At 41.2% G+C, this 20,636-nt stretch overlaps 1 protein-coding gene across 1 annotated transcript in view; it reads left to right on the top strand.

Moving 5' to 3' along the window:
• The window catches only part of iars1 (isoleucyl-tRNA synthetase 1), an 85,705-nt gene that overhangs the window by 34,456 nt on the left and 30,613 nt on the right, over positions 1-20,636 (top strand). Inside the window, exons 14-23 of the mRNA XM_050037637.1 lie at positions 5,503-5,629; positions 7,906-7,979; positions 11,001-11,195; positions 11,542-11,628; positions 13,545-13,628; positions 16,956-17,100; positions 18,925-19,045; positions 19,197-19,288; positions 19,721-19,795; positions 20,229-20,350. Of these exons, the coding sequence (XP_049893594.1) occupies positions 5,503-5,629; positions 7,906-7,979; positions 11,001-11,195; positions 11,542-11,628; positions 13,545-13,628; positions 16,956-17,100; positions 18,925-19,045; positions 19,197-19,288; positions 19,721-19,795; positions 20,229-20,350 (1,122 nt within the window). The remainder of the gene's footprint in view (positions 1-5,502; positions 5,630-7,905; positions 7,980-11,000; positions 11,196-11,541; positions 11,629-13,544; positions 13,629-16,955; positions 17,101-18,924; positions 19,046-19,196; positions 19,289-19,720; positions 19,796-20,228; positions 20,351-20,636) is intronic.

The raw sequence follows: 20,636 nt of genomic DNA, 5'->3' as shown, positions 1-20,636 counted from the left end.
TGCGCAAGAAAATAAACACAGAAAATCAAATGCTGCAGTCAGTTCATGAAGTCCTAACCAGCCACCATATTGATTTACGCTCTTAAAAGGGAAACTTTACCATTTTTCAACCAGCTTTGTGTCACTGTAGTATGCGCAGATGAGCTCCCTGCTCATGCGCCTGCGGGGGTCCCTGGGTTTGGCATCATCTGGTGGACTTTTGCAGGCAGAGTGACAGGGAGCTCCAGGTGCTGGCAGCCCAGAGAGAGAGGCTGAGCATTGTTTACTTGCATTTAACATTACCGTCCACGTTGCAATGACACAGAGCTGGTTGAAAATTGGCATAATTCACCATAAATAACGTGCGTTCTTAACAGCCCATGAATTTGAGAATCCTAGGATCACAAAGGAATGACCCGCCTTACTCTGCCTCCAAATGGCTTACCCTGACATTATTACTCTTACCCTAACTAGTCCCACTCCTCTAACCTTAACCTAACCAATCCAACCAGTGAAGGAAGCGAGAACTAGGGCGGATTATTTCTCACTATCCTAGGATTTGCAAATGTGCCGACGGGCCTTCATCTCAACTAGCAATCATTGTAATTTCTGTTAAATGGTAACGTTACCTTGTGTTGGGTCACGTTCTGTTGTTTTTTTCTTGCCTTTCTCTTCGCCCCTTGTTATTTTTTCTCTCTTCCTCCTTTTTGCAATCCACACCATCTAATCAGATCATCTGTTTTTAGGTGTGTTCTTCATGCCACCTGTCCACAGCGTAAGTGCGTTGTGCCACAGTAATACTAATGCTTGCAAAACACAATGCGCTGTAAATAGTGAGTTGCTCGAGCTTCTCGAGGAATCGTTTCAGTCCTAGAAATTTAAGATATCTGTAGACATGATGAAACATTTATATTGACTGTGTGTTTGAAGAATCACTGTAAATTCATTATAATTTTTAATGATAAATTTAGCGGTTCTGCTTTCCTCCCTGTGTCTGTGTGGCTGCACACTGAGGGTAATGCTCTCAAGCAGCTCTCTAATTAAGCCTATTCTCCAACCTTAATCATTTGATTTTGGTAAAAGAAGGGTTTTTTCTCTTTGATTAGACTCCACTTTTATACTCGAGTCTGTCTGTCGATGAGGGTTGCCTGCTCATCAGCATCTTGAAAAAAGTATAATCCTTGAAAAGCTCAATGCCTCCTATATGAAGCTGCTGTTAGCTGATGAGAGACTTAAAAGAATCCTTCAAAAAGCAAATTGCTAGTTAAATATTCTCAGAATGATTTGTTCATTTTATGTCTTACCTCAAATGGTGCAGTGGGCAGACTCAGGCAAAGTATATATTGAGCACGTTCAGACTGATTTCTCCAGATGTCTGTCTGTCTGAATAAATTAAGGAGTGAATTAACGAGGACTTGCAAGGGATACTGGTCTCTTTTGCGGCTCAAGGTGCAAGACGCTCAGTCACTGCCACCTGATTTCAGAACATAGTTTCTCGACCATAAGTGAGGAGAAAATATGGAGTTGAGTGACTGGTCCTAGAATGACTCAGGTTGAATTAGGCAGGAATCAGACATGACATTTCTTTTCTTTTTCTTTTTGTCTGTCTCTTTGATTTAAACCCAACTGTTTGCCAAGCCACATTGATATTCTGAGTAATTTCTGAAACAATGGGTTCTCGCTTTCAGACAGTGGTAGACAAAAGCAGGCTTTTCATTTCTATTCGGCATCTGTCAGTTCTGTCAGGTGAAATAACAATGACAATGACGCCAGCAGATTTGAGAAAGCGAGTTAGCCAGACATGTCAAAGGAACAGTTCACCCCAAAATAAAAAAAAAACATATTTTTTCTCTTACCTGCAGTGCTATTTATCAATCTAGATTGTTTTATTATGAGTTGTCGACTGTTGGAGATAGCTGTAGAGATGTCTGCCTTCTCTCAAATATAATGGTACTAGATGGCACTTGGCTTGTGGAGCTTAGGGTGCTTTCACACCTGCCCTGTTTAGTTTTGTTCAGTCGAGCTCAAGTTCATTTGCTCCCTAAGTGCGGTTCCTTTGGGCAGGTGTGAACACAGCAATCGCACTCGGGTGCACTAAAACAATTGGACTGAGACCTTCTTGCAGAGGTGGTCTAGGTCCGGTTACAAACAAACTCTGGTGCGGTTTGTTTGTGGTGAGAACGTGTTTCGACCTCGATCCGAACCAACTGCAGTCACATGACACATTGTTTGTGTTAAACATGAGCATGTTACAGTCCTGGAGGATTATTAATGTGCACCTCCTCCTGTACTGCCTTAATATGCACATTCAGCACATCCAATGCATCAAAACATTGTTTTCTAGTTGGAGCCGCGCCTCGTTTTCAAACTGTATGGTTTGACTAAAATGAACAATGACAGCAATATAGTCCACGATGAGCAGCGCTAAAATCAACCTGCGTAGTTGTCCCTCCATTGTGACATTAGAAAGTGTCACATTTATCTTGCAAGTGTACTCTTCTTCAACGTTTTGTTTACTTCCTGGATTTTTCCCACATGGAAATTCTGACCAATCAAGAGCAGGTTTCTCGCACAGGCATTTGATCTGGTCTGCTTGTAAATGCTGCCGTGAGAACACGAACCAACTCTAGGCAATTATACAACAATTATGCAAAAAAATGCATCTGAAAAACTCAACAGCAGTGTCTCTCCTCAGAAATCATGACCTGGTTACTCAAGATAATCCACAGACCTTGTTGTGAGCGGTTTCATGTAGGAGTTATTTTCTCTCTACCAGTCTACACCAGCCAACAGAATCACCGCACAGAAGGAAGCATGCATCTACTGCTAGCTCACCTAGCACCCCTGAGTTAGCTAACGTTAAAGCTCAGCCAAGGAGGACACCTTTAATTTTTTACATTTCGCACTGTCATGAGCACGAGCCTCTCTTCCATGAATAGATGCATGCTTTTTTCTACAGGATAATAAGGTTGGCTGGTGTAGTTTGATACAGAAAACAAATTGTTCCTACATAAACTGCTCCGAACAAGATCTGTGTATTATCTAGAGAAGGCAGACATCTCTACAACTGATATCTCCAACACTCAGCAGCTCACACTAAAATAATCTAGATTGATTAACATCACTACAGGTAAGGGGAGAAATATGCATTTTTTATTTTGGGGTGAACTGTCCCTTTAGCATTTGCAGTTACCATCAAAGCAGGCAAAACAAAACTTAAACCAGTATATTAGTGCAGGTTGAAAAAAGAAACCAGCAACCAAACTCCTCATGGTAAGGGTGTCACTGTCACTACAGCCCCATGCACGCTGCTTCAACATGTGGATTAATCCGACAGACCAGTTGTGCATAACCACGGTTACTAAGCCATGATTGGACAGTCACTGTTTAAGAGGAGGCGTTTAGAGAACAGGCAGTTGCCCGACAAGTTGCACGTTGTCCTCTTTTTTTTCCTTCCCTCTGTTTTTCTCATCCTCCTTACCTATTTTTCCATCGTGCACACGCTCAATCGGTCCTGACCACAACCTCTGTCCCTCCATCTCCCTCTTGTATCCATCCCTAGCGTCTCTGACCTATAATAGAAGCCTGTACATGTTAAATGGCTCTTCTGTGCGTCTCAAGCACAAGACAGCACACTTTAAATTCTACATTTAGCATGAAGCAGGAGTGGGAGGGCGAGGGGTGGAGGAGTGTTTGAGGGGGGCTGGTGAGCAGCAGCAGCAGGAGTAAAAAAAAAATCATTAAATTGATATATTAGGGGCCTAAATAGAAATGCCTCCTACAAATGGGAATTGATGAACTCGTTGCTTAGCGCGTGGATCCTGACGACGATTTATACCCCCCCTGCTCTGTTCTCCCGAGCAACACGGCCTGGCACAGCCAGAGAGGGGGGACAGAAAAAAATGAGATTGCGAGATAGTGGATTAAAGCTCGAAATCGGTCGAGGCGAAACAGGAAAAAGGGAGAGCAGAAAAGGGGTGCAGAGGAGGAGGATGCCTTGAAGGGAATGTTAACCTTTGCAGTTGAGCTTCATAAAGAGAGTGGAGCAGTTTATTTTTAGGGCTAAAATGAGGAAGACGAGCAAAATGAGCCCGCTTACTAGGAAAAGGGAATGATAATGGACATTTTAACAATGCTTGTCTTATTGTGAGAATATGTATTGCACAATTAACGGGCAGGTTATTTAATGTCTTAAAAAGCATTGGATTCAAAATAAAGCCTTGAAAGGTATTTCAAAAATCTTAAATTGAATTCAAAAAATATTTTCTCTTGCTTGCCGTAGGCAGTAACGTTAGTTACAATATGGTTTTGTATCCGATTGTGGGCTGTTTGGAAACATTACACACTCATAAACTGTAAGTGGGATTGTTTTGACAGTGGAATGTGAGCGCAGGAGGCTGTATAATCTTTTTTTTGTTTCAGACTTGTAGCAAACACAGTCACTATTAACCAGATACAGTAGCTTAGAAGCTCATCGTCTCATGTGGGCAAGTGTAGATTTAAAATAACAAATTTAATTAACTTTTATTTCACTCGGAGTAAAAGACTCATTGAGATTTAAAATCTCTTTTTCAAGAGTGTCCTGGCGAAGACAGCCACCAGCACAAATGACACAGCTGCAGTTTTAAAACAAACATAAAACAATTCAAAAATGAAAACAATAACAAATTACGTTTTAAGATATCAAAACATACTTCAACACCCAAAACATCTACAGCTAGATATGCACGCTTCCAAGTCATTTGAATTTGAAGGAGTATGATTGCTTCCCCTCTCCACTCTCCCGCCGCTTAGCTTTCACATTAGTAATGTTTCGTGCCTGAGTACACTTGCGTCATCATCTGCGTGACATTTTTGGTGTGCTACAGTATAGAAAAGGGCGGCCGAACGGACACTGCTGCCCCGGGGTCCGTCATCAGCTTGGACTGGCAGGACAGCGAGGCCAAGATCTTCTCCTGGTTGGGGAGAAGCCGCTGCTGTTGGCTGCAGAGCTCTCCACCTCCTGCTGCATCTGGTTCTGTCCATGGCAAGCTGCGCTGCCATGTGATATAGAGGCATCAGTATTAAATTGAGACAGTTTTATGAATAAATCATTTTCAGTTGGTTAACTCATCTGTCACTGCCCATGTATCCAGTTATGCTGCTTATCCTAATCCAGGTTGTGTTAATGTAATTAGGAATTGTTATATACTGCTTGTTAGTAAATAATTCTTGGCCATATTGTCCCTGCTGGTTTGCTATTTTATTTTCACACTTTGGACGGTATGACTGTTAAATTGGATTCTATGTGGTGCTGAAAAGGTCTTCTAAAAGTTTCAGATTTAACTTGATGAACCCTGAAGAAAGCCTGATTAAATGGTTTCTAGGAGTGGTGGTTGTAAAAGGCTGTTAAATGAGGTTTAAAAATGACCGCAGTGTTCTTGTTGTGTCATCTCAAGCCGAAGTAGCCCACCATTCTACCATCCTTGAAAAATCTTCTTGGTTAAAATCATGTTACACACCATAATCTCTCTTTCTCTGCAGGGTTCCAGAGTTTGTGCGTGAGAAGCGTTTCGGAAACTGGCTGAGAGACGCACGAGACTGGGCGATTTCCAGGAACCGCTACTGGGGCACCCCAATCCCTCTATGGGTCAGCGACGACTTTGAGGAGGTCAGGAAAACACACAAATGCACACTTGTTATGTTTTAATAGAGTACTTAATGCCTCTAATGTGTCCTTGTGCTCTGCAGAGATCATACAATTTGTCTGTGTCATGACCAAATACCAAGACAGTTAGTCTTTTCTCTGGGTTGGCAGCGCTCACAAATCAATCTGGGCTAAGCATGAGAGGGCATAATTGAAAAGTTGAACTCTCCATAACTCTCACTTTTATTTACCATAGAAATGAGGTTTGGGGGGAAAAATGTCTTGTGTCTCTCCAAAGGAAGATTGGTCCGCTGCGAGGGTACAGAAATCCAACTCCTCTCATAAATTGGCAGGGTGGAAATTTCTTCTCGCTGACCTCTTTTTGACACTCACATAATTTAGCATATCTGGCCCTTTTTCATGTGTGTGGGGGCTTGTGTAGGAGAGACTCTCTGGCACGGCAGAGTGAGGTGACCGTGGTGTCAAACCAGAGTGTAGCGTGACTTCGTGCTGCGAGTCAGAGTCAGCTCCCCTCAGGCACCATTACCGAGTGCCTCCGTAAACTCAACACATGAATGATTCATTAATGTAAACAGCAAATAAACACGAACCAAAATGTGTTTGGTTTCTCTTCATGCCAGTTAAGGCGACTTCAAAAGGTCTGCAAGACAAACAGCGATCGGGGGGAGGAAAGGAAGGAAGACACGGAAAATAAGGGGAGGGAGAGGGGATGGAATAAATTAGCCGGGGTTGAAAATGAAGAAGTGAAATGCACGAGAATGGGGAGGAAAAAGAGATGAAAAGAGGTAGGAGGAAAATGAATGAAAAAGAAGACAGTGGAGAAGCCAGCCAAACTGTATAAATGTTGATCTGGTTATGGATGTTCGTTGCCAAACCGGGCTGACCGTGTGAAGTAGACTGAACTGAATAGAGATGTCAGAATTGGGTTGTTTGAGCGTTTGAAAAATGAAGTGTTGGTCCCCTGGCTGAAAGAGGGACAGGCAGCGACCTGCTTGCTGGAAATAGCATTGTGACTGTTTCCAGAACACTCACGCTCCCTGGTGCCTCTTTCACACACCCCTCAGCGGCAAATCACACACCCAACACTAAAGCTGTAAGCGAGTGTGTCTGTCTAAGTGTGTGTGTTTCTCTCTGTGTGGCGGTATGATTTCTCCCTCTCAGTATTGTTTCTTCTTCTTCTCTCATGCTCTCTCTGTTCCTGTCTTTTCTGGATATGTTTCTTTTATTCCGTCTTCCTTTGTATATGACAGCGGTGTATCAGGCTGTATCTGGGCCATGATACCTGGCACTGTGGTAAAACTGGAGCACAGCCTACAGGTTAACTCTCTGAGGAGACCAGATAACACACTTTACCATACTTTGTAAGGTAAAGTTACTCGGGAAGTGTGTTGAAGTAGGCCTACTTTTAAGCTGTGCTGTATTGTGATGATTTATATCAGGATTATAGAAGAGAAGAGGGTTAGCACTGATGGTAATTCGGGTACAATTTGCTTCAGTTCCTGTGAGTTTAAAGAAATAGTTTGAAATATGCTCTGCCTCTTGCCAAGCGTTACATGGAAAACTGTTCATCTGTTACCAGTTTTAGCCAACATAAACACTTAACATCAACCAGTCATCTTGATACAGGCTGCAATGTTACTGATTTGTCGTTGATAAAATATCAGATGTGGAACAGAAAGGTGATGTGATGTTTTCAAATGGCTTTTTATTTGACCAACAGTCCAATGATGGAAAAGAGAGAAAAACAGCAAATCCTCACATTTAAAAAGTTGAAATCAGCAAATGTTTGGTGTTTTTCCTTTTGATTTACACAATTAATTCATTATTAAAAATGTTTGTGGTTAATTTTCTTTTACATCAACTAAGTTTATCGAGTTATGGGCTGCTACTACATAATTTCAAAGGAATATTCACTCTAAAACTGTGAAGTTTTTTTCAGACACAGATAAAAACACCCTTTTTTGGGGGGGTCTTTTTTCTTCATTTGATCTGACCCAGCACATCAATACTGAAGCTTACACCTCTCAGCTCATCCCCCAAGTGTTATGAGACCATGATTATGTATAAAGACCTTGTAGTTGCTGACATGTACTCTGTAAATATATGAAATTTTCTAGCAAAGACCTTAGAAAGAGGAGTGATGACGGAGAGCCTAAGCAACTTATCATTTCAGCAGTAATTGTTGATTTATGCACTTAGGAGATTTGTAACTGTGAATGTGTTGCTCACTCAAACTGTACTGTGTGTGTTTGTGTGCTGTGTGTGTGCGTGTCCATCAGGTGGTGTGTATAGGGTCCATGGCTGAACTGGAGGAACTGTCCGGAGTCAAAGTAACTGATCTGCATCGAGAGAAGTGAGTCACTGATCAAAGACAGAGGTTATCAACCATGTACATGTGATGATACGTTTATGATATGGTGTCTGTGCTCATATGTGTGTCAGCCCGCTGTCTATCTAAAGTGACCTGTCTGTCTGAACCCGACGTGTGCCGTGGAACACAGATCACTTTACCCTTCCGCTCTTCATCCGCTAATTACCTTTAATCACTTTCATGGGGTTGGCCATCTTTAATTGATGAGGGAGAACGAGGTCACCTTTGTTCTGCTCCTGTATTTGGGCTGTGTGTTTACAGTGTGCCTGAGCAGGTCTGGAAAAGTAATGAAAATGATTTTACCAGTAGAGGAATAAAATAAAGTAATCTAATTAAAGAATAACTAATTATCTCTACAGAAGTTTATCAGATGTTTAAAACAGGGTTTGAAAAGTGTACAGTGGTTTGAACTTTACTAAATACAGATGATGTGTCTCTATTAACTAAATGGCAGACAGTTGCATCACATTATAAGGTTTGAAGTGGCCAGCTCCCAGAGATAATGGCTCTGCCCTCAGTGCGAACATTTTAGCAAAGATCTTAATAACACACCACAAAATGACGTATTAAACTACTCAAAATGTACTCAGCAGTGCACTTCTGTTTGGAAAATTCCTGCTTAACACTCTGCCTCTCCTCAATAGGCCCAGGAGCAGAGCTCTTTAGAGCAGCAGAATGCTGCAGCAGAGCAGCTTTAGTGGCCAACAGCAGATTAATTACTAAAGGGGTAATCTGCAGTTTATAGGCCTGAGTGCTAATAATTCTAGAAATGTGTAGCACGTTGTTGCTGGAGGAGAAGAGAAAGTAAATGGGCTTTATCACCTTCCTGTGGATATGTGATGTGAATATTTAGTTGTTGTTTTTGTGGTAATTTCCCCAGAATAGACACTCTTACAGCTGCCATCATCAAAAAAATGAGCACGCAAGTTTACAACAGAAGTGGTGTTTTGCCCCAGCCATCCAGACGAGTTAGCAAGCTTTAAACATGGAATTGAAACTGTTACCAGTATCAAAATGATTGGTTGTTGCGTATGTTAGGATCGATATTACAGCGGACTCATCTTCTACAGATTTCTGACAAGATCACGAATGTTTCAGAGCAACAGGTGTTTAGGTGGAAGGTTTATCAGTTGATATTAGTGTAAGGGAGGGTGAGCACCATTGCAGCTAAACAAATTACAAAAGACAGAGTTTAATACCACAGTCACCCCTTTTTCCCTTGTTCTCCTTCAACCAACCCACATTCCCCTCCCCCATTTACATGATGAACCAAATCAGTATATATAAGGCAAAATAAAAGATGGGGAATAAAATATAAAACAGAAAAAAACAAGTACAGCACAACCACCTCATTCCTTACCACCCCCTCCTCTTGTTGCCCAGGAAAGCCACGACTACTAATGACATAACCAACAGCATTCAGACAAAAAAAAAACAAAAAACAGTTACATGACTGTGTGGATTTCCTCCATTATCCATATTGAATCCACAGAAATAGCCAAGAGTGTAGAGTGACCATGTGAACTGGTGACTCAGTTAAATGGTTGCTCCTAGTGACAGCAGCTGTTAAAAGCACCGAAAGATCATGGAGATGGTAAATGGTAAATGGACTGCTCTTGTATAGCGCTTTTCTAGTCTTCCGACCACTCAAAGCGCTATTTATACAAGTCACATTCACCCATTCACTCACATATTCACACACTGGTGGCCGAGGCTACCATACAAGGTGCCACCTACTACTCAGTAACCATTCACACAGCCATCAGGAGCAATTTGGGGTTCAGTATCTTGCCCAAGGATACTTCGACATGCATAATGGCGTAGCCAGGGATCGAACAACCGACTCTATGACCTTGTAAAAGCCCTCAGTTTTACTTAAATCAATTTTAAATACATAACTCATCTGTTTGTATAATCTACGCTGACCAATTTCATAAGTTACCACAATTCATGTTTTAGATCAAAGTTCTGCCAAATCGCGCTCATTTTGCAAGAGGACATCTCTCCAATTTCCCACCGTGCTGTTTTAAAACTCCAGTCTACTTGTGCATTACCGTAGAGAGGGGGACTGCTGTCTGACGGCTCTGTAGCACCCACTAGTGGCAGGCGGCTGCATGACAGTTAAGCGGCTTTGTACGTTTAATCATTGAGTCGTTTAATCACGCGCATTCCTAAGTCATACCACGGTACACCTCAATACCTCTGTATTGCTACAACCCTAATTCCCTGTCAGGACCTAACATTAGTTTTCTGGTTTTGTTATTTATAACCCAATCCTCATACATGAAGGTTTTGTGTCTTTGTCTTTTGCTATGCAGAATAGCACATGGACTTGAAAGCTGGTCAACATTTGTCAAAGTGAATTTGTTTAGGTAGCGTTCGTGATCTTTGGAGGTTAATGCCCTTGTATGGCTTGACAAGCTTTTGCACTCAAATGTACATTGTATTTTTCATACATCTCTGTTTACAAAGCGTAGAAGGATCTGTACAACTAAGGGAACTTTGCATACATATGAATTTAATCTAGATTTAATAGGCAGCTCATACACGCTGACATTTTGTACCTACTGCAGCCAGGTTCATCCTGTTTTCCTCAGCTTATGTAACTTCACTGAAGAAACAATGATTTTGTTCATGGGCTGAATCTGAGTCGGTATATGGAGTAAATTAATCCATATCCTTGTGTCTGAAACTTATGACCCAAAGCAATAACAGAGCTTATTCTGGTGGGTGTCAGCACAACGTTAGCACCACTGTTCTTTTCTTAAACCTCGCTCCCAGTGGTGAAAGATTAGAAAATCGTTGTTCTGTACTGCAGCCAAAAAGCCTATAGAGCCATGGATCAACCACATAGTGTACAAATGTTTAAAAAGTTCCCCGTGGCCACGATAAAACCTAAAATAAAACCAAACTGATTAAAATTGTTATTGCTGCTATTAGTCTCAACAGTTCTACCTCCTTCGTCTTTCTTTCCATCCTTCTGTTTACACTTTATCTGCACAGCATCGACAGTATCACCATCCCGTCACGGTGTGGTAAGGGCGTGCTGCGGAGGGTCACGGAGGTGTTTGACTGCTGGTTTGAGAGCGGCAGCATGCCCTACGCCCAGGCCCACTACCCCTTCGAAAACAGGAAGGAGTTTGAGGACACGTTCCCAGCAGACTTCATCGCCGAAGGCATCGACCAGACGAGGGGATGGTAAGCTGTGGATGAATGGATAGACAGAAAGAGGCTGACAGATGAGGAACAGAGACATTGAGACCTTCCCTGCTGAGTTCATAGATGGAACTGACAAGAGCAGAGCAGAGCATGAATGGATGGATACAGATAAAATCAGGCAGATGAGCTCCTCAAAGACTTGATAATTTTTTAACTAAATGGAAAAGTATCAAATCACAGCAAATGACTGAATAAAATGGATAGATTAGTTAAGTAAATTAGTTTTTCCCCAGACCTACCTCATAGAAGAAATGAATTGTAATGTTTCAGTCCTGCCTGTTAGTGTGACCTTGTGTACTATACTTTTTTTTTTTTCCTACTATAGGTTCTACACGCTCTTGGTGCTCTCCACAGCGCTGTTTGGCAAACCACCCTTCAAGAATGTCATCGTCAACGGATTGGTACTCGCCAGGTTAGTCCTTTGACTTATTAACAAACCCCTCCTCCTCATCTTTCTTTGATTTGCTTTTAAAATTCCTTTTTATTTAAGAATAACGCTGTTGTTATTATATATGTGTTATCAAATAGAAAACCATATAGCAGAATGGACAGCGCATCTCCACTTTCTCCCACCGTACAAAAGTGAAGCCAAAATATCCTGCATAGGGTTGCCGCTATCTTGCACTGATGACATCATTTGGAGACTAAGTGTGCACATTAGAGATCTCCACGGTATCAAGTTTCCACCCATACATCTGTTTGACCAATTGCGAGTAGCGTCATGAATCTGATTTGGCACACACAGCTGTCAATCATGACGCCAACTCCAAGCCTCTTGGATGAGAGGCGAAACATCTTCAAGAAACTCAAGCAAGTCCAGTTGCCTATGATATAGCACTTATGATTACCATGACCTGGGTGACTGAGAATTTTCACCGACATGACGCCAACTCCTCTTATAGCATCAAATAACTACTTAAAACCAAACTTGTCAGAAAAACAAACACTAGAACATACATCAGTATGATAAGAACTACCTTAAGAGCCAGAAACCATCTTTGGGAAAAAGTTATTTGACATGTACTTTGATTTTTTTTATCTGGCCCATGTCCTAGCCGCTAACATGAAGGGGCAGGGTTTATGACCTGTACTGCAGCCAGCCACCAGGGGGCAATCAAGATGTGTTGGCTTCACTTTTTGGGAGCTGTCATGTCGTCCATCTTTATTATGCAGTGTCCGATCCATAGCAACAATTAGTGGTCGATCAGTGTGGGTGTTTCAGTTGCTGATGCTGACATTTAGAAAGCAGTGTGGCCGATGCATCTGCCAAAATGCAACAATTTTATAATGATAACAAGTAAGGCACAAAATTGCTGAACTAAAATGAACATTTATTTAAAGCTGTTTTCCTTTGCTCTCTTTCTTTGAATAAAGAAAAATGTGTCAACATAATAAATCTCCACAGGTAATTAAAAAGCTCAACTTAAAAAACCCTCTGATGAAAAATAAAGTTTGGTTCACTTATCTATGGCATTTATATACAAGTAAAATATTTTGTGCTGTTTCCTACAGTAGGAGAGGGGCGGGCTTAAGCGACTCAGTTACTGTCCATCACTCGAGACTCCTGTTCACTGTGTACATTCGGTAAACAAATCATTTAGTGAATTTTAGCCCTGCAAATGAAACATGTTCGCTCACAACTGATTGAAAGCTCATTTGAACGGACTGAGAAATGAACGCACGGTTTCAGACATTCCTTATTATCATGAGCACAGGCATCAGCCGATGTCAATTACATCAAACTAGCATTAATCGTCCTGATTAATCAGTCAACCGATTGATTCGTTTACCACTACCAACAATGTTTCTCTAGTTACTCGCCTGTTTCCCATTCAGGCTTTGGATACGCAGCCAGACTCAATACCGCTATCCATGTTGGATTTTGTCTTTAATGGGATTTGTTGACAGTAAAAAAAATACAGCACTTCATCCTGTCAGTCAGTTTCAAACACATTTCTGAGTGATTTCCTTCAGACATTATTTTGCCTTTTATCCCTCCACTAATCCACTGTTTGCCCTCCTCTTTACAACTATTTTTATATTCATTTTCTCCTCCCTTCCTCACCTGCCCATTCATCTCCTAGTATTTCTGCTGCTTCTCATGATCAGTGTGGTATGTGCGCTGTAACATTTAGCGCTTAGAGCTGCTCTACAATAGGGCTATTTGTCCCCGGCCCCAGGGCCTAAATGCAGCACTGTGCTCATAGGCCTGCTGACCTGGAAGGACTTGGCTAATTTGAATACCAAGTACATGGTTTCTAACATACAGTTTTGTGCATGCATGCGTGTGTGTGTGCATTAATGCCTTTGCTTGTCTCATTCCCGCAGCGATGGACAGAAGATGAGCAAGCGCAAGAAGAACTACCCAGATCCAGGACTGATAGTGCAGAACTATGGAGCCGATGCCCTCAGGTCAGCTCTGTGCTTGAATGTGAATGAGTGTGTGTGTTTCTGAAGCATGAATGCCTGTGTGCCGGTGGCACGGTTCTGTGTGTTAACCTACCGTATGTTATTAGCAGGCATGGCTTTAAAAGGTTTGAATCGCTGTCCACTCTTAACTAGGCTTGTTCTTTGTCCTACAAACGATTCAGACACTCTCACGCATACTGTACATACACATTCAGACACACGTTTCTCCTCATACATTCGCTCCTTCGCCCTGAGCGGTGAGAGTGCCATGGCCATATGGCCTAATGAATAAAGCACTATGCAGTTGCGCCATATGCTCACATATATACGGATGAAGAGTGAGCTGCAGAGATAAAGAGAGAATGCAGGCTGTTTCCCTTTAAAGCTCCCATTTACGAAATGTCTCTTTTGTGCCTTAAAACCTTACTCACAATACAGTATATTTTATTTTAAGGTAAAGTGAGCTCCATATATAGCTGCCAATTAGCTAGAAGCTGAACTAGTGAAAGACTGAAATTAAGGCTGTTTTTGTTTAAGTATTGTCAGTGTCAACCGTCTGTCTGTGTGTTGGCTCATTTTAAGGTGCCCAAAAGTATTTAACCAACTGATGGTTCTGTCTATTCTGCATTTTATTTCAAATGTATCTTTAATAGCTTCTGCTATTAAAATTGCTCTGGGCCTATTTCATGAAGTTGCATCATGTTAGCTTACTTCCAGAATCATCATCAAAACCTTTTCTTACCACTCTAACCCAGTGTGCTGATGCCTGCCACAGACTATTATATTGATGTGGATTATTCTGAATATCTGTCATTGTCATGTCAATGGTGTCTTTATTTGGCTTTAATGAAGAGAAGAGATTATTTAGCCCTGAGATGCTGTTGGTAAAATTAGGTTTTTGGCCCCAGAAATTTGTGCAGAACATATTCAAGGTGGACATTTAGCCTAATTGGTAAAGCTAATCCAATCCAGATTCATCTGACAGCTGAATAGCTTTGCTTTAGGCAAATACAGCCGGCCTTACAGCTTTTCTTTAACAGAATTTGATAAGTGTTTTTATGTTGACCATATAAAGAGTCGTGTTTGCCTCAGACTGTTGAGGTAAGAAGTTTTGAACAGGATTTTACCAGCCTCTACGCATCTGCATGAGCAACATACTGAAGTTCAAATGCTGCTTTCAACCCACAGCGGCACTTTAGAGGCATGTTGTACCTGTTAAATGTCAAACAAATGACAAAGTGACCTTTTTTAAGCCGAGAGCAGCTTTTCTTGCTTTGCTCGCTGATGTATGCTGTCTGCATCTGCTAGATGCAGTTTCAACAAATGATGTGGTTCACTCCCTTATAACGCTGTGCATGGTTTGCTTGCATGCAAGGATGTGTGTTGGTTCTGGTTTTTAACAGATCTCAATTGGACAGCTGACAAACGCAGACTTCAGTGGTTGACAGTTTTAAAAGGAATGCAGTTGCATCAGGCTTTATGTAGCTGATATTGAAATAAACCCTGACTGACCCAAATACCGTCAAAGTCTTGCATAGTCACTTGGGACATCTTTATCATTATGAGAGAATTCAGTACAAACAAATAGTCATTTGTTACATTGCAAAAGTTTACAGTTTATTAAACCCCCGTTTCCACCAAACACTTTTGGTATGGTACCTTTGTAACCAAAAGTAAACCTTCAGACATGGTACCTAGCTTTTCCACCACAAACAGTACTCTTTCATGTGGGTGGGGTTGTTGTCACTCACTGCTCCGTCCAGCACTCACTGTATTTCCTTTTTACCGGTGACACAGATGGAAGTCTGCACCTCCTTTATGGTCCACAGAACAGGGTTGCATGCCGACATTTTCAGAACAAAACAGAACAGGCTGCAGTGAGAGTCTCTCTCAATGAGATATTTAAATATAGCGTGTTTGTGCATTTAGTTCTTCTAAGGCAAGCTCAGAGGTTTAGTATTGCCGGAGCCCACGGATAAGATGCTCCACAATATATTTTTTTTTCCCTCCAAGTGAGGATTAGAATATGTTCATGGACTACAGCAGCAGTAAGAGTTGGCAAAACATCCTTTCATTTTATAGTTACAGTCTACTCATAAAACTCTCCACAGTATGAACAGTGGTTACATGAGCTTCAAATCCAGCCACAACTCAGCCCTGAGCAGAGTGACTGTCCGCTATTGACCAATCAGACTGCAGTGTTCACAGCTCCACCTTTTAGTACCAGATCTGTGTGCGAGGTACCCCAGCAGAGAGGGGACCAAAAATGGGGACAGTACGGTTCCATTGGTACCATCCACAACTTTTCACGGTGGAAACAGAAAAAAAGTGTTACAGAACTGAACAGTACCGTACTGCTCGGTGGAAACAGGGCTTTAGTTTGCAAAATTTTGAGTGTAGCTTCAGTGTGTGTAGACCACCGCTTTCTATATACCATACTTTAATCAAGCCGCTAAAAACATTTCATGGCTTATATGCACTGGCTGAGATGTCATTCCAAATGATTTATCATGCATATTCTTTTTTTAAATGGACCTGCAACTAACGATTATTTTCATTAACAAATGTGCGTTTTTATTTTCTAGATTACTTGTTTGGTCTATAAAATGGCAGAAAATACTGAAAAGTGTCCATCCCATTTGCCTTAAGTCCAAGGTGATGTCTTTAAATGTCTTGTTTTGTTGGTCCAAAACCAAAAAGATATTAAGTTTAATATGATTTAAAACAGAGAAAAGCAGGAAATCTCCATATTTGAGACGTTGGAAACACCTTTTCTGCCATTTTTGCATGAAAAATTGGCAATTATTTTTCGATCAACTAATTGGTCAACCAATGTTTGCAGCTATAAATGTAAGTATAAAAACCTGCCAATCTTAATGTTTATTTACCAAAGTAACAGCAAATCTTAACATAGCAGTCATAATCATGACATGTTTTCACTGTAGGTTATATGTGATTTTGTTTTACTTTTGTTTAAATTGGCAGTCTTGGTGCAAACTTTGTATTCCCACAACACTTATGGTTATGGTTCCCTATGGTACCTTCCTGTATAGTGCATTTAAAGTAGCTTTGGTGAATGTGTATCTGGGGCAACACTGCTCAGTTTTGCAAAGTTTATTTCAACTAACACTTTGTTTTTTTATATCTCCCTGTCTCCTCAGTACAAACACACACTTCATTTGTGTAGGACCACTTACACAAACAGCCTCACTCACTCATACACATCTGCACACACATTCAAGTTATTACCTGTGCACACACTGTATGCTCTCACTCACTCATAATCTGTCCTGCCACATTAACAAGCTCCTTCACTGTCTCTCTTTGTAGGCTGTACCTCATCAACTCTCCTGTAGTGAGAGCAGAGAACCTGCGCTTCAAAGAGGAGGGTGTGCGAGACGTGTTGAAGGATGTCTTCCTGCCGTGGTATAATGCCTATCGCTTCCTGGTGCAGAACGTACAAAGGTTACAGAAGGTAATGAACAGAATAAAAAGGTCATTACTTTCACATTTCCCACTATGTTCCTTTAGCTGTTTAGTGTCTAAAAACCACAGCAGTGCTTGACAGTACAGCAGTTTGTTTGCCATTAAATAATGTTGCAATAGCTGCAGTTAAACTTTCGTCTAACAGCACTATGTGATTGGCTAACTGATTGCTGGGTATTTGGGTTCCATCTGAAGAAATCTAAGCACAGAACATTTTTTCCATAGTCTCTACCCTGCACAATAAAAGTGTTCCTGTGAGAGAATGTTTTAAAAAGAAGTGATAATGTTGCTTTAGCAGGCTGGTTCTCCACAAAGGGTAGGTTTTCAATCACTGTGTGTGACCACTTTTACATCTGCAAACCAGCAGGAAGATAATTAAGTAAATGTAAACCTACCAAAAGTGCCACCATAGAATGAATAAAATAATAGATGTTGTTACTGTGACATCACCCATTGGTTTGTAGACTCCCCTTTTGGCTTTTTGGCAATCGCCATCTTTGATTTTTGGAGCCAGGAGTGACCATATTTGGACAAGAGGGTGGAGATAACCCTAACGCTAGCTGCTAGCTTGGTTAGCACAGTGTAATTACAGCTAGCTATAGTTACCTGTGATAATACTAATGCTAATTTTTATAGCGAAGAACAGGCTTAAAACCATTAAGACAAAATGTACTTGCCTGAAAAAATGAACATTTGACTCTTTGGGGTTTCTTTTCATACAAACAAACACTGAACAAGACATTTTTACTCGACCAAAATGTTTAAGTTAACTTTCATGAACTGAATGACACTCACCTGCCCTTTATTATGCATAACTTTAAGCCTTAATAATGTAAACGGGTGAGTTTATACAGTTGTCACGAAGGGGGAAATTAGCTATAGAGACCAAAACCATTTTCTGTACCAGGCTGTAAACATGTTTATTTCTGCTCTAAAGTTGGCCCTTTTAATATGGGTGTCTATGGGGATTGACTCGCTTTTGGAGCCAGCCTCAAGTGGCCATTCCACGTCGGCTCCATTTTTCAGCCCTGGAGGTTGCCTCTTGGTTGCCACCTACAGATGAAGAACGTAACATTTGCTGCCGTTTGAGCTACCTGCACCACCTGCAGGCGATCAATGTTACAGCTGTCGTTCGTATTTAACATGTGGCTGTAAAATGCCAAATGTTAGCGTCAACTGCAACATATCCAATTTGAGTCCTTTGTTGTATGTCACTCCCATATCCCTCTCCCCTCGTTTCTTACATCTGTGTGCAGTCAAGTAATAAATACTAATAAAAGCGTAAAATATTCCCTCTGAAATGCCAGACATTATTTTTGAACATCATATAAATCAAATTACATTTTATTTCCCTTTATGAAGGTGAATGACCAGTCTTAACATCAAGCTATTTCAGCTACTTGACCATCAGACAAGGGAGCCTCTGTGACAATTGTTTGTCAGCTTGTTTTCAGTTGAATAACAGATGAAATAAAAACAGAGAAAAGTACTATTACACAGAAGTTTAAAGTTCAAAATATGTCAAACATCAATACTCTCTCACAAACACAGCAACAGTAAAAACTAGAAAAAGATTTAGTCATAACACATTTGCCTGCAGGTGGCAGACTGATAAAAAATTTCTTTCTTCGCCCGTAGACGGCTCAAATCAGAATTTTTTTATGTGCAGGTTCAAACTGCTATGACTTTTCTTTTTTATATTCTTGCGTATATATGGTACAGATTTCAGCCGTTTCACATCAGTGATGTTGTGTGTCCTTGTAACTGGACATTTGTGTTAATGCTTTTTTATGTGTCTGTATTAATGTGTCAGGAGGATGAGATTCAGTTCTTGTACAACGAAAACACGGCGAAGCAGAGTGACAACATCATGGACAAATGGATCCAGTCCTTCACACAGTCACTCATCCAGTTCTTCAAGGCTGAGATGGACGGTGAGACGGACATCCTCCAAACACAAACACACACACACTGCTGATATTTTCGTCCAGGAACTCTGTGTTTTAAAATCCATCCCATCTGGCAACCTGTTCATGTTGTTTCTGTATTCAGCGTAAATAAACTGACGGTAGTTTCTTGTTGCAGCTTATCGCCTGTACACTGTCGTACCTCGCCTGGTCAAGTTCGTGGACATGCTCACCAACTGGTATGTGAGGACCAACAGACGCCGTCTAAAGGTGAGATAACAGCTCTGAATCAGTGCGTCTTTAGCGGTAATGTTGTCATTATATAACAGGGATGCAAAATGCAGCTGATGACTAAAATGTATGGAGTCCCAGGAGTGACAGTCACCAGCACTAGTAAGATCTGATGAGTCAAGTATACATAAGTGTGTAAATACACATGATGCTCTTTATAGTTTATGTCCTGTATCTTACTTTTTAGTTGTTTTGTTAATCACATAAATGATTAATTCGGTTAATGGAAACTGTGTCTCTTCATCATAGCCTCCATCTGCGGACATTTTACAGCAATCAGTTTGTGGCCCTCCCAGTCAACATTTGGTTAGAGTGTATTGGGGATACATGCTCTGATGTGTGCTCGGGCACTTTTATCTTTTCACTGTTCCAAGGGGACCGACTGTATTGATGTGTGTGTGAACTTTGTAGGGAGAGAGTGGCACTGAGGACTGCCTGTGGGCGCTGGAAACCCTCTTCAGTGTTCTGTTCTCCATGTGNGTGTGTGTGTGTGTGTGTGTGTGTGTGTGTGTGTGTGTGTGTGTTGGCATGGCTATGAATTATGCATGAGCAGTAGGAGTTTTTATTTATAACACAGTGAAGATGTTTGCATGTGAGGCGAGATGCACGCTAAGAGCCAGTTAGCCTAACCCAGATCAATACAGATCAGCTACACAAATTAATTAGCCGTGGTAGAAAATGGAAGAATTCCTTTGGAAGTAACCTCACTCTGGCATAATTCTGTTTGAACTTTTGCACCGTTTGAGGGAAAAAAAAAAACTGCAGTAAAAATGTGTTTTGTATGCTGATTTTATAGCTGCTTCTGACTTTTAGACCTTTTATGTCAAAGAATGTAAATTAACTACAGTACAGAGCATTTAATAATCTCCTCTTCCTTTTTCTCTCATGTCTACTCTCTTTCTTCCCTCCTTCCCCTCAGGCTCCCTTCACACCCTTCATTACAGAGATGATGTACCAAAATCTGTGTCACCTCATTGACCCTGCCTCTGTCGAAGAGAAGGACAGCAGCAGCATCCACTATCTCATGCTGCCCCAAGTCAGGTTGGAAAAATCCTCCAATAAAGCTCAGATTTTACGCACATCAAATGCTTCATGCCACTTATATTTAAGAGGAAAAAAAAGGCAAAAGTGCCCTGAGAGTTGTTGCTATCCATATTAGCTAAAAGTAGCTGATGTGATATTGATGTTAAATGTGTCACCTTTTTTTATCCCCGGCCGCTCCCCACATCTTTTAAATATTCTGGCTGAGAGGATCCAGGCAGAAATCGAGGATGTGTACAAAGTGTTTCATAGTGGGATCCTGCAGAACAAAATTTTTAAACTTTTA

This window comes from Epinephelus moara, chromosome 24 (genome assembly GCF_006386435.1).
Source record: "Epinephelus moara isolate mb chromosome 24, YSFRI_EMoa_1.0, whole genome shotgun sequence".
Lineage (NCBI taxonomy): Eukaryota > Metazoa > Chordata > Actinopteri > Perciformes > Serranidae > Epinephelus > Epinephelus moara.
This window is presented reverse-complemented; position numbering and strand designations above follow the sequence as displayed.